The sequence below is a fragment of the Gossypium arboreum genome, chromosome 3 (assembly GCF_025698485.1).
Source record: "Gossypium arboreum isolate Shixiya-1 chromosome 3, ASM2569848v2, whole genome shotgun sequence".
NCBI classification, from domain to species: domain Eukaryota; kingdom Viridiplantae; phylum Streptophyta; class Magnoliopsida; order Malvales; family Malvaceae; genus Gossypium; species Gossypium arboreum.
The window spans coordinates 11,919,653-11,934,066 of NC_069072.1; the positions used below are offsets into that span (position 1 = coordinate 11,919,653).

The window sequence follows — 14,414 nt, forward strand, 5'->3', positions numbered from 1 at the left end:
TTGTCCTCAAGCAAATATACAAAACATGCAAAAAGACAACCTTTAGGCTAGATTGGAAAAAAAAAGGCAATATGGTCGTAAAATATCAAATTCATACCCGAACTATCTCACATGCAACCTAATAATGATATTTAGGTAACACGCGTATTCTTTAAGTAAACAAAAATTAGTTCAACAAAGTAAAAAGCTAACAAATCTAGAGGTAATCCAAAATAGTATATGTACAATTGTGTTATCCATTAAATAGCCTATATAGATAAATTATAGATATATAAAACACATTGAAAATGTTTATCTAGAACAATGTTGGCAATTCAAGAAAAATGTGTTAGTGGAATGTTCAGGCCCCAAAGGTCTTCTAGGCTTGTAACGTTCAAAGGCTTAAGATGATTCGAAATTCAAACAAAAGGTCGTTGTAAATAGTTTCAAGCACTAGAAATAATGAAGCACATGAAATTGTTCCCCATTTGCCCCTAAATTATTCGTAAATTTCACCTACTTATTTCTCTTTCTCTCACCTTCCTTATTTCTTCAAAAACTTAGAAGATACTACATGATATTGGTATGTACAGTAAACAACAAGTATTACACATTATGAAATGAAAGGTTTCTTTTGCAGCTCGATTTCGATTTGAGCTGATTTTTCTAATTGTTGCACTCTTTCATTCATAACACTATTACTCTCACCTTGCTTTTATTTACACGATTTTTTTACCAGGGTTCTATATATACCACATCATATAATATCTTCTTTTTCTCTCACGTACAATTTGAAGCCACCATAATGTTCCTACCTACCTTTAACATGCATGGCTCGCCGTCCATTTTACAATGCATTTTAGTAAGAGATAGAGAGGGTGTACTTAGGCTCAAGGCTTCCAAGATAAAGCTTATCAAGAAAAGGGTTACTTGAGGCTCAAAGTATTGGAACTAATGGTCAAAAGCATAAAGATAATCCTTTTTTTTCTTTAGGTTCATCAAACAATGCCTAAAGTCTTTCTTAAAACATTTTACAAGTTACACTCTCTATCATGCTTACTATTATTCAGATGAACAATTAACAATTCAAGCTTTATTTATCTATAAGTATTTACACAATCCATTTATCCTATTAAGCAAATTAACTTATTGAACTAATCAACCTACTTCTAATAATATCGAATAATCTAATATCAATCAAAATTTGCATGCTTAGCAATCCAAAAATACTTATTCAATATTTATAACTAGTGGCCTATTTCCAAATTATTGTCCAAGCACCATGCAATCACAAGAAAATTAAAGAAGAAAAATAAAAATATTTTTGTAAATTTTTGAAAATTTACCCTAAAAACAAAAACATGCAATTAAACAAAAAAATAAATAATTAAAAATGATGTGCATCCCCCCATACTTAAGTTACACATCGTCCCCAATATGTGCCCAAAATAAAAGTTTAGAAGGTATCGAACTTTCCAAAAAGACCATCAGACTAACTCGGGTCGTTCCTTTCTCGTTGAAGGTCAAAATTGTTATGTAACTTCTAGATGAATGGCTACACAAAAACAAATAAACAAAGACAAAAAATAAACATAATAAAAGCAAATAAAAATAAAAATCAAGTCCAAATCCGAAAAGAAAAGAAAAATATTTCAATAGTTTATAGTTACATGCCACATAAACTAAAATAAAATAAAAATAAAAAAATGCAAAGACATGTAACTAATCGTCATCGGAGTGTGACTCCAGTCCAACTTTTCCTTTCGCCACTAACTTCTTGTAATACTGGTGTGCCGGTAGATTCAGGTCTTGAATGATGAAACTCATGATTGAGGGGCACTCGAGAGAAAATGTCGCCTCTAAATCATCTTGGTACAGTTCCTGGTTGTTGTCATCCATCTCTTCGTCGTCTTCTTCAACTTCTTCTTCCTTTTCCTCTCTTGCTTCTTCCTCCTCTTCATTACTCACAGTTGAATCACTCGACCATTCAAGCCACTGTATGCCATTTATCTCTTGGCTCGTCGCAAATCAATCCATAAATAGTTTCATTGCCTCGAGTAGTCAAGTGTTGTAGCGCACGTCATGGCACAACTTACGCTGCCACTATTTGCCTTTATCGACCTTCTTTGACGTGGTTTTCTTCTTTAAAGCTAGAGGTATTTCCATATTATGTTTGTGCCTTTAATCCCACGCTTGAATCTTTTTCCTCTGTAGCTCACGAAATTGAAGCATCAGAGTGTTGCCTATAACGCTCCATGTGAGGCGATGAAACTACTCTGTCGAATTCATCCTTGCCCCCTTCTTACAGTATAAGTTTGTAATCAGATGAAAGAGATAGCATATTGATCTATCGTAATTTGATATGTCAAATTAGGCTCCCCATCACACTTAATGAGCTTGTTTTCGAACAATTTAGGTGTTTTTTTTATGTTTTTACTTAATTTCTATTATTAACTTTAATAAGTGAATTAGTGCGCTTTTTATTACTTTTGAGACCCGAAATGGCCAAATGCACCATTAAGGACCTAATGGTTGGTTGAGTGTTGTAAGGAGTCACTAGAGGCCCCAACGTGAGCAAAAATATCGCCTAAAGGGAGGTATCACAAGATCGAAGCCTAAAAGTCATGTTACCTTCGACAATGCTAAATTGAAAAAGATTGAGGCTTTTCCCAGTGGTATTGCGATACCAGCTATAGGAGTATGCTTAACCTGTTATTTTCCCTTGTCCTTGTAGATCGATACCTTGCAGAACGTGTCAAGCCAAATTGACTCAAAGCTTACACTATCCTATCACCGAATTGGTAGATGTTTGATTATTTTGAGTCAAGAGTTGTGGCATGTATTTAGGTGACTTGGTGTAAATGTTAACTTGTGAACTTGCTTTCTTGTGACAAGTTGTTTTAACTATGTTGACTTGGTGTTTTGGTATGGCCTATGGTGTTGGACATATATGTGCTTATATACTAAACATGTGAAATTCAATAAGTATTGGAATGGTATGGATTGAGTCAGAAATGGTAACTTGATTGGTTAATGAATGAAATGGAAATGTATTTGAACATTAGCAACTTGATACATGTAAAAAAATGTGGCGTAAATTGGGTAGTTGGTAGATATGTTTGAGGCTTTTATGCCATACTTGTGCATAAGGTTCACAAGGTTATGAAAATGAAGTAAAACGATATGTTTGATAGACTTTGCATAGGTAAAAATAGGCAATTGAATGATTTGAATGGAAGGTCCTAATGATATTGAAATGTTTAGTTTTAATTGATTTATTGTATTTAATACTTGTTAAGTAGTTGAATTTGAATGATGGAAGGGATTTGGTATGTTTTGAGTATGTTTTGATTCAATTGAAATTGGTAATTGTTGAACATGTTGATAGGTATGTTTTGAAGCTTTGGAATAGGTACCAAAAAATTGCATTCTACCAAAAACAAGGACTTAGTGATCTGTTTTTGTTGTCGCAATACCATACCCTTGATGTCACGATATCAATTCTGTTTAATTTTAAAAACTTTATAATTTGATCTTCAAGTTGGAAAGTTTAGCTACTGTCTATGAGATCGCGATACCCACTTGACATATTTTAAAGTTTGGCTACTATAACACCCTTATACCCGACTTGGTTGTCAGGTCAAAGTATTGGAATGTTACATTTATTGCCTAAGCAATGACAATTAATTTTGGTTCATTTCATTATTTCATTCAAGTTAATAAGATCATTATACATTTAAAACAAGATTTGAACACAAATTTGGTTATATATGAGCTTATGATAGTACTTTTAGTTGTCTAAGTTTGAACAGGGACTAAAATGTGAAGTTTCCAAAGTTTCAAGCTAATGTCGCAACGTCGGGGGTTCCTTGTCCAACATGTTTTAAGGAATGCATTCATAGCGTCATATCTTTTAAGGAATGGTTGAACAAGTTTTAGAATGGTTGATTTAATTTGAGCATGTTTACCAAGGTGTTATAGATGTCTATGGATGTTCTTTAAGCATGAGTTATGTTCACTATGTTTAGGGGTGATTCGATAGTTGTATACTTGTATAAGGTGTTTAAAACTTAATTTATGAGTCCCCTAAGTCCAAGTTTTAGTACTAAGCTTCTAGTTATTAAAAAAAAAACTGAGTTTTAAGTCAATTTTTTGTCAAGACTAAAGGTTTCGATACTTGACCTCTGTGGAGTCACAACAAGTGAGATAGAATATAAAAGTCTACAGCAACAGGGAGAAGTAGTAGTATTTCTTCCCACTTGTATCGATGCCACAGTGTAGGGCTCATGCCACCATATTATTTTGAATATTTTTACCTTCTAAGGCCCTTTTTAAGTTCCAATAAACTTTGAATCAATCTTAAATGATTTAAAACTATTTTTAAAAGCTTTCAATTGGTCCAAAACTTGATTTAAAGATTTTATTAAAAAATGTTTTAAACTATTAACTCTTAGTTAGTTCCAAGAATTCTTGTTTGTTAATATTCCGATGGTATCTCCCATTTATACTGCTTGTCAGGGTAGATGAAAGGTGCTACATTCGTTAATGCCTTTAACAGCCATTAACTCCTTATTGAATAGATTGATTTTTCCATATGATTAAATGTAAGTGGACCAAAAAAATTTAGATTATATTTATAGCGGAAATTTTACGTTATAAAATGTTAATATTGAACAATAAAAAATTTTCAAGGAAATAAGAATGGGTTTCTTCAAGAAGTTCCTTTTCCCTCTCCATTCTTTTCTTTTCCCTTTTAATTTCACTCAGAAAAAAAAGAGCGCCATAACCTCAAAGAAGAAGAAAGGTTAGAAAAAAAAAGAAATCTGTTACGGGCTGGAAAGTGAGTAGAGATTTTAAACAATTAGCTTTAATGAAACGGGGTGTATTGGGGGAACTAGTTAAACGATGCGTTTAGATTTTTAAAACACAATTTGCCACGCTGGCCTTTTTGTTATTTCTTTTCTTTTTAAACGCGAGTTGTATGCAGAAAGTGGTTATGAAAATATAGGAAGAAATTTCAGAATTCTCTCATCTTCTTCAATCTCTTCTCTCGTCTTCTCTAATTTCTTTTACCCAAAATTTTTGAACGTAACAAAGGTATCAGAGCTAATACGATGCCACAATGACTGGCGACGGTGTGTCCACTCATTTGCAGAAAGAGGTTGGAGGAATGCAGTAGGAAATTTCGAATATCCAGGATGAAATCACACGTTTGGAGAGCAAATTGGAGACTCGGCTACAGGAATTCAAAAAGGAGTTTCAGGGAGACTTGCAGGCCTTACTAGGCCAGTATTTTGGCCCTCCTCCGAAGGGACCTTCACCCAACGAGGCCTTGGATAAAGGAAAAGAGGTCTTGGGAGCTCCTCCAGGGTTTTTGCCTAAGGACTCTGAGTTACCACCTGTTCAAATGGAGTCACTCGTAGCAGATGCGGGTAGTGTGCATTTCCGAAATCATTCATATGGATCGGGAACTCCGGTGAAAGTTAGTAAACTTGAGTGTCCGAAGTTTGATGGCACTGATTTTCGGGGGTGGTGGACTAAACTGGAGCAATATTTTGAGGCTGAGAGAATACCAGATTCTAGCAAAGTTCGGGTAATGATGCTGAACCTTGAGGGGCACGCTTTGGAATGGCACTAATTTTATTCGCAGCGAAATGGTGGTTTACAACTGTTGTTCTGGCCAGTTTATTTGAAGAGCCTCCAAGATCGTTTTGGTTTTGGGCAGTTTAGGAATCCAATGAAGGAGCTAGTAAACCTGAAGCAGCAAGGTACGGTTGAGCAGTATCAGGATATATTTGTAAGTCTACTGAATCAATTGCATCTTCCTGAGTCATATGCTCTTAGTATTTTCCTCAGTAACTTGAAGGTCGAGATAGGTCACTATTTGGATTTGTTTGAACCTTCTACTTTGATGGAAGCATTTCAGTTAGCCAGGAAAATTGAAGTACTCATTTCTCATTCGGCTAAGAGGGCTGCTACTTCTGGGGTTAGCTCACCTAGATTCGTTCCTCACTCTTCTGTCACTTCGAGTTATTCTTCTTCTCCTACGCGGGCTGTCTTAGTTTCGCAATCTGTTAGTAACGCCTCAACCAACAAAACGGGGTCTAAAAGCATCTCACCAGCGTTGATGGCCGAGAGGAAACAAAAGGGTATCTGTTTTTGGTGTGGGGCTAAATATCAGATAGGACACAAATGTATGAAATCCCAATTGTGTCAATATTTGTTGGAACCTCTTTCTGACGGCGAGGTAGAGGATTTTCAAGAGTGTTCTGAGAAACTAGAAGAGAATGGTGCTGAGGATGAGGCCCCTAAATCTCCAATGATTTCGTTACATGCCCTTACGGGTCTACAGGGACATAATACCATGAGGGTGGCTGCTCGAGTAGGGACTTATTTTGGGCTATTATCTTAGTTGACTTAGGGAGCACCCACAATTTCATTGACGCCAGATTAGTCAATAGATTACCTTTACCGGTGATACCCCAAGAACAATTGAAGGTTTCAGTGGCAAATAGCAATTGTTTGTTCACTAGAGACATGTGCAAGGCTGTACGGTGGGAGGTGCAAAATTATAAGTTTGAGACAGACCTTCTGGTATTACCATTGAAGGGATGTAATATTGTGTTGGGGGTACAATGGTTATTGGCCCTAGGGGATATTATATGGAACTTTGGTTCTTTGACCATGCAGTTCATGATTAAGGGGAAATCATGTGTTATCCAAGGCATTGTTCCTGGTTCGTTGGCAGAGGGTGGTAGGGAGCTACAACCAAAGTGTTTTGTAACCATGGGCCGGTCATTGGGGCCTTATACGGCAGTGCTGAGTTCACCTGATCAAGTGACAATTTCAACCATGGGAGTCGAGGCTCATAGTGATCGACTCTAAGAGCTGTTAGTAGAGTTTGACGACATTTTTCAAGTTCTGAAGGGTTTACCACCGCATAGAGTATAAGACCACAGGATTCTATTGCTGGATGAAAGGGCAGTGGTCAAGATACGACCCTATAGGTATCCCGCCGTCCAAAAGAACGAAAAAGAAAAACTTATCTATGACATACTTCAAGCTAGAATAATTCGAGACAGCACTAGTTCCTTTGCCTCTCCTATAGTCATGGTTAAGAAGAAAGATGGGAGTTGGCGGTTATGCGTGGATTATCGGCAGTTAAACCAGAATACGGTCAAAGATAAGTTCCCTATTCCTATCATCGAAGAGCTGCTGGATGAGCTAGGGGAAGCGAGAGTGTTTTCTAAGCTTGACTTACGGTCCGGATATCATCAAATCCGCATGCGGGAACCCGATGTTCACAAAACCGCATTCAGGACACATGAGGGGCATTATGAATTTCTTGTGATGCCCTTTGGCCTCACTAATGCTCCTTCGAGTTTTCAGGCTCTCATGAACTCGATTTTCAAGCTATTGTTTCGAAAATTTGTGTTAGTTTTCTTTGACGACATACTTGTTTATTCAACATCGTGGTCGGAACATTTGCAGCATTTGCGGTCTGTCCTTCTCATTTTAAGGGAACAACAGCTATATGCTAAAAAGTCTAAATGTTGTTTTGGCTCTACTCAAGTTCAATATTTGGGACATGTACTATATGCGGGGACTGTTTCTATAGATAGTACTAAGATTGACTGCATATCAAGTTGGCTGATTCTTTGTTCAGTTAAAGAGTTACGTAGTTTTCTTGGCCTCTCAGGTTACTATAGGAGATTTATTAGGCATTATGGAGTCGTGGCCAGACCGTTAACAGCACTCTTAAAAAAAATGGTTGGGGATGGTCAGAACAAGCTACTGAGGCTTTCCAAGCGTTGAAGAGAGCTTTGAGTTCAGCACCTGTCTTAGCACTTCCTAACTTTCAGCTGGAGTTCACAATAGACACGGACGCCAGTGGTTTTGGAGTTGGGGCAGTGTTGCAGCAACAAGGGAGGCTAGTGGCTTTCTTTAGTAAGGCTCTTGGCGTGCGCCATCAAGCTTTTTCCATTTATGAGAAGGAGATGTTGGCGGTCTTACTAGCTGTTCGAAAATGGCATACATATTTGGTCGGGCGGCATTTCAAAATTCAAACGGATCATCAAAGCTTGCGGTTTTTGTCCGATCATGTAGCAGTTACTCCATTTCAGCAACGTTGGGTAGCTAAAATGTTGGGCTATGACTTTGAAGTTTCCTATCAAAAAGGGATCAACAATAGGGTGGCTGATGCTCTATCTCGACAGCCACAGCTGGACCAATGTCACTACTATCAACTGTCGACTAGCACCGTGATTTCTGGGCTCTTAGTAAGGGTACGACAGTCATATACGGTTGATGACAAGCTACAGCGAGTTATACAAAATATTCAACAGCTTCAGTGTTCTGATTAGAAATATACATGGGATGGTCGATTTTTGCTCAGAAAGGGGAAGATTGTCGTGGGAAAAGATTCACTACTGAGGCATGAGTTGTTTCTTCATTTCCATAATAGTGCAGTTGGGGGACACTCCGGTGTGCATGTTACTAGAAAACGCATTTCCAGTTTACTTTATTGGAAGGGCTTGTCGACCGATGTTAGGAAATGGATCCGTGAATGTGTGGTTTGCCAGCGATGTAAGAGTGAGACAGTAGCTTCTCCTGGCCTTCTACAACCATTACCAGTACCGAATAGAGCTTGGTCTATGGTCAGTTTAGATTTTATTGAGGGCTTACCCACCTCAGATAAGAAGAATTCCATTCTTGTGGTGGTGGATCATCTAACCAAGTATGGCCATTTTTTAGCTCTATCTCATCCGTACACTGCCAAAGATGTAGCTCGTGAGTACTTGAATCATATCTATAGGCTTCATGGCATGCCTAATGCACTCATTTTGGATAGAGACAAGATCTTCGTTAGTAGTTTTTGGCAGGAGTTATTTCGGCGAGCTGGTACTAAACTTCTTTTAACTATAGCCTATCACCTTCAAACGGACGGCCAGACGGAGGTTTTGAATAGATGTCTTGAGAATTATATATGTTGCATGTCGGGTGAAACACCTGCGCATTGGTTTTAGTGGCTGCCCCTTGCAGAGTGGTGGTACAATACGTCGTTCCATTCCTCAATTCAGCTTACTTCTTATGAGGTATTGTATGGTCAGTCTCCACCTGTACATATGCCATACCTTGCAGCAGCATCAACAGTGGCTATAGTGGATCGTAGTTTACAAGCTCGAGAAGCTGCGAGGAAGTTATTGCACTTTTTTCTGACGATGGCTAAAAACCATATGAAGCACTTTACTGATAAGCATAGGTCCGAGAGAGCCTTTGAAGTTGGAGATTTGGACTATTTGCGGCTACAACTATATCGACAGCAAACAGTTAGAAAGATTCTCAATCAGAAGTTATCCCCTAAATATTATGGACCTTTTCCGGTGGTCAAGAGAGTGGGAACGGTGGCATACACTCTCCAGCTTCCTCAAGGGTCTCGTATTCACCTAACCTTTCATGTTTCGCAACTGAAGAAACATATTGGTTTTGCACCTAATCAAACTCAACTTCCACTGGTGGATGATGATGGTGCACTGCAGAAAGGGCCAGCCCGAATTGTGGACAGAAGAGTTGTTAAGAAGGGAAACCAGGCTGTTACAGAGGTGTTAGTTGAATGGATAAATTCGTTTCCAGAAGACGCCACGTGGGAATCGTTAGCCATGCTGCAATCTAAATTTCCTCATCTTCATCCTTGAGGACAAGGATTTTTTTTGGGAGGGAGTATTGTTACGGGCTGGAAAGTGAGTAGAGATTTTAAACAATTAGCTTTAATGAAATAGGGCGTATTGGGGGAACTAGTTAAATGATGCGTTTAGATTTTTAAAACAGAATTTGCCACGCTGGCCTTTTTGTTATTTCTTTTCTTTTTAAACGTGAGTTGTATGCAGAAGGTGGTTATGAAAATACAGGAAGAAATTTCAGAATTCTCTCATCTTCTTCAATCTCTTCTCTCGTCTTCTCTAATTTCTTTTAGCCAAAATTGTTGAACGTAACAAAGTCACGAATGAAACAACAATGGATTTAGAAATCAGCCCAACTATCCTATGGATAGCAGTAACAACAGTAGAAAATCATGCTCAACGCAGCGGCAAAGTCAAATTTATTTTTTGGTACTTGTTGATCAACACCAATTACTACAAGAATTTTATTGAAGAATTAAGTCAACCTCACAATATAAACACATTTTATAAGAGAATTCTATAGCTATCCCCTTTGTTATAAGGATAAATGATATTGGTAAGCAATTAAGTAATCACTTTTTTTTTTGGATAATAAATTATTAATTTAAGCTCAAAATAAGACTTACTTGAAACTATTTCAATTTGTTGACCATTGACTTAAATATGGTTTAGTTGTGCAATTTGTTAGAATCTACTTGCAGAATTAAGATGTAAGCCAACTGAATATTAAATATAATTAACTACCACATATCAATAATAACGGGGAAAAAACTATCTCAGAGAAGACTCTCGTATTCACCATTCACATCATTTAAAAGTTCCAGGCCTTTCCAGTATTAGGTAGTGACGATGATATCTCAGATATTTGTAAATTTTGTGATATTCACTATTCAATTCCATTTAAATATCTAAACTTCTGCAAATTCTAATAGCTTATTGGAATTGAAGGAAGCAGTAATTACATTTTTTTAACTTTAATGGTGAAATTTTCTAAATGCATTATATAAGCGAATCCACTCGGTTCAAATCACAATCTTTCTATTTCAATTGTGAAAGTAAAAGTTTTTAAATTTTGTGTCTATGAAATATAAAATGGGTTGATCAAATATCATTTGTATATGTGAAAAAATTCAATGTAAAAGGATCTCATATTAAATATATTAAAATATCATAAATGATGAAGAGTTTAAGTGAAAAGATTAAAACATTCATATGGTGTTTATAAGTAAACATTGTTTACTATTTACAGAGGATATAGAGTCAGAAAATATGAAATTTCTATTTTGAGGCTGCCCAGCCACACTATCCCCAAGAAGAAAAAGTAAGGCAGGCAAAGGTAAGGCCCCTCCCTCATCTCTGTCTGTACCTTAACCAAAGCTTTGATATAAATTATAAACCCAATGCAGGCCATTCCACCTCAGACTCTCCCCCTGCCCCCTCTTCCAGTTTTTAAGTTTTAGTAGATCCTCCCTGCTCGACAATCTAACACTACTTAAGCCAAACCTCTCAAGCTTCTTGATTCAAACTCACTCAAATTTCAAAGCAAAAATCTAGTGATTGTTCTCCTTTTTTGCGGGTTTCCTTGTGAGTTATGGATATAAGCTTTTGTTGCTTTCAGACTTTCCACATTACATTATTTCCCATCACAAATTTTTTGCATGATAAGTCATAGATCAAACTGAAACTCATGACTGAGGTTTCTCCTCCCAAAGACATCATCTTTTAAGCTTATTGGGATCCCTCAAAAGTAAAGCTAGGATAAGAGCATAGGAGTTGGCAATTATTGTGGTGGTTCAAACTTACGTCTTTTGCTTCCAACTGAGCCATTTTCTTCTTCCTCTACCTCTAGGGTTATGGAGCCTTTATGGACACCCTCCTCATCTTCCTCTGCTCTCCAGGGTATTTTTATTTTCCTCTCTGCCCTATTACCTCTCCTCTTCTTTACTTCCAATTTTTCTTGTTCGATAATGGTTTTTAGCAGGTTGCTGTAGGGGTTTCCTTGTCTTTGCTTTTAGCTTTCGGTTTTTTTCCTTGTGTATTTGCTTCAATGTTTATGATGCTGTCTTCTTCTTTACAGTGTCCAGAACAGGGTCCTGCTGTAGTTTTGGAACACTCGATAATGAAATTTGTAAAAAGATTGGATGATTGGTATTTTATATAGTAAAACCAGCTGATTATTATGTTGTTTTGCCTGTGATTTAATCAATCAGGTGAGAAGCCAGTCATGGAGTATGAGTATGTTAATGGAGGAGATGATGATTTGGATGGATCGTGTCAGCCAGCAGGTGTAAAGAAAAGGCGGCTATCGACGACTCAAGTTGAGTTTCTTGAGAGGAGCTTTGAGGTTGAAAACAAACTGGAATCAGACAGGAAATTGCGGCTAGCAAAAGAACTTGGGCTCCAGCCCCGGCAAGTAGCTATTTGGTTTCAAAATCGGCGTGCTCGATCTAAGAACAAACAACTGGAAAAAGACTATGATTCACTCAGAGCTACCTTCGATAAGCTCAAGGCTGACTTCGACAATCTCCTTAAGGAGAAAGATGATTTAAAAAATCAGGTAAATTAACTTCAATTTCACCTAACAGGGTTCAACTATAACATTGCCGGTAAATTCTAAACAGATGATGGTTCATTTTTTGACAATGCAACAGGTGCTTACACTCAAAGAGAAGCTGCTTATTAAAGAGACAGGGATGGAAAATCTGGGATCTGTCGAAGCCATACATTCGTCCAATGATGAACCTCAAAAACCCAATCCAGATGCATCCCATGTGCCATTGCTGGCCTGTAAACAGGAAGAAGCATGTTCGGCTAAAAGTGATGTTTTTGACTCGGACAGCCCACACTATCCCGATGGCCATGGGTATCATTCCTCATTCATAGAGCCTGCGGATTCCTCTAACGTTTTCGAACCGGATCAATCAGACGAAGAAGATGATCTCAGCAAAAGCCTTCTGCATCCACCATTGTTCTTCCCAAAATTCGATTGTTACTATGATGCACCTGCCACTTCTTGTAATTTTTCATTACCGGTGGAAGATCAGTCGTTTTGGTCATCACTTTACTAAGTTAATCGTTTCCCCACACCTTATATTATATCTAGGATACCTGCTCCTGCTATTCCTCCCCTCTTCTTAGTACTCCAGTTGTAAGCAAAGCAATATCTTATGAAGATCAGATATAAACATCATGGTGCCGTAAAATCACATGCTTGTTTTTTACCTACTCCTTGCAATTGTATGTTTTTGGTCAAATTTCCTTGTGATGAGGGTTTAGGACATGTGAAAAGAACAGCAACTGTCATGCACGACAAGGTTGCCTCAATATGTGTGCTTCCGGAGAAAACACTGTGGGAGCCAAATGCTTGGGCAGTTTGAACTTTGAAATTCACACCCGCAGGAAAGAAGCAATTAATGGTGAAGTGTTCCATTTTCTTCTTGTAAAACCTAAGATTCCATGAACATGCATTGACTTAATGATAGCGTTTGAATCCCAATGATGATGAAAAAGTTTGAAAAACAGGAACGAATGGGCATTAAAAGTCAATATTCAGGTATGGATGATTTCAGCTTCCTTTGGTTATTCCATTGGCAATGAGTTGTAGTCTTTGATTTGCTGGCGACGTTGACCTCTTCACCTTTTAAACTATATATTCTTACTGTCGAGAATTTCCCAGAGTTAATTCTACACTCCACAAGTTGTCGAAATGAGTATTATTCTACTAAAAAAAATCATTAAAAATTTTAAAAAATAAAAAAATTGATTAATCAATTTTTTAGCTGTTTCAATTAATTTATATCAATTCACAATTTAATAAGTTTCATTTTGTTCTCTAGACTAATTCTTAATTCGACTAGCTAGTTCGATCCGATTAAGTGGATTTTTTTTAAACAAGATATTGATAAAAAAAAAATAATGTAACTATTCTATAAGAAAAACTGATATTATGAAAGTCAAATGTTGCTCTGATTAAAGTGGTAAAATTTGAGGAAAAGAAGATTTTGAGGTATTTAGTTTAAATTTGATCACGTGCAGATATGTTTCTAAAGAGTTATTATTCTAGACATTGGCGGTGGAGTTTTTTAGTCTTAAGAAGCAGTTTCTCAAGTCGGCTTATGGAGTTAAAATCTTTATTGCCAGTATATCAAATAATAATTCTTTTCTAAATTGTACATATAAAAATAAAAATACTCTTAAAATTATATTTGTTACTTCGTTAAGTTTTAGTAATTTAAAAACTAAATTGAAATTAGATTGAGGTGACATTAACATAATAAAAACTTTAAATATTAATATAGATTATATAACAATAGTATTTTTAGTTGAATGTTTATTTGTGATAAGTAGTTACTGGAAATTTAAAACTTGAATACCCTACTTATTTTGTAGTTTTAACTTGACTTTCTCATAATAAGTTTAATTGGATTGGTGTACTTTTTTTTTTCTTTTGGAATTAAGTTGATGTCTTTCTTTACTCACATCAAATTTTGTATTTAATTGAATAGAAAAGTGGTAGAATGATAGGAGGGAAGGAAAAAGTAAAAAGAATTTTAAGTGCTCTTAATAGGGAAGAAAAGTGGGAGGAAAGAAATAAGAGGAATTATCATTTTCTGTCTTAATTTTAATGCATAAAAATCAATATTTTTAAATTGGAAAGATGAGATGAGAGAAAATGAGAGAGATGTACATGTTAATTCAAAATTATACATTTTTTAAATATTTTATTTTCTTTCTTACATTTTTCAACTCTACCAA

The 14,414-nt window shown here is 36.5% G+C and overlaps 1 protein-coding gene across 3 annotated transcripts; it reads left to right on the forward strand.

Moving 5' to 3' along the window:
• The first annotated feature begins 10,865 nt into the window (after positions 1–10,865).
• Positions 10,866–12,862, forward strand: LOC108474887 (homeobox-leucine zipper protein HAT5). Of its 3 annotated transcripts, XM_053025520.1 has the most exons (4): positions 10,898–10,995; positions 11,509–11,558; positions 11,870–12,216; positions 12,311–12,862. In XM_053025520.1, the coding sequence occupies exons 2-4, from the start codon at positions 11,513–11,515 to the stop codon at positions 12,725–12,727; spliced, it is 810 nt and encodes a 269-aa protein (XP_052881480.1). In that variant the 5' UTR covers positions 10,898–10,995; positions 11,509–11,512; the 3' UTR covers positions 12,728–12,862. The 3 variants fall into 3 exon arrangements, with proteins under 3 accessions (XP_017632417.1, XP_052881480.1, XP_017632416.1); XM_017776928.2 differs by lacking the exon at positions 11,509–11,558 and having other exon boundaries at positions 10,866–10,995; XM_017776927.2 differs by lacking the exon at positions 10,898–10,995 and having other exon boundaries at positions 11,016–11,558.
• Positions 12,863–14,414: the final 1,552 nt, after the last annotated feature.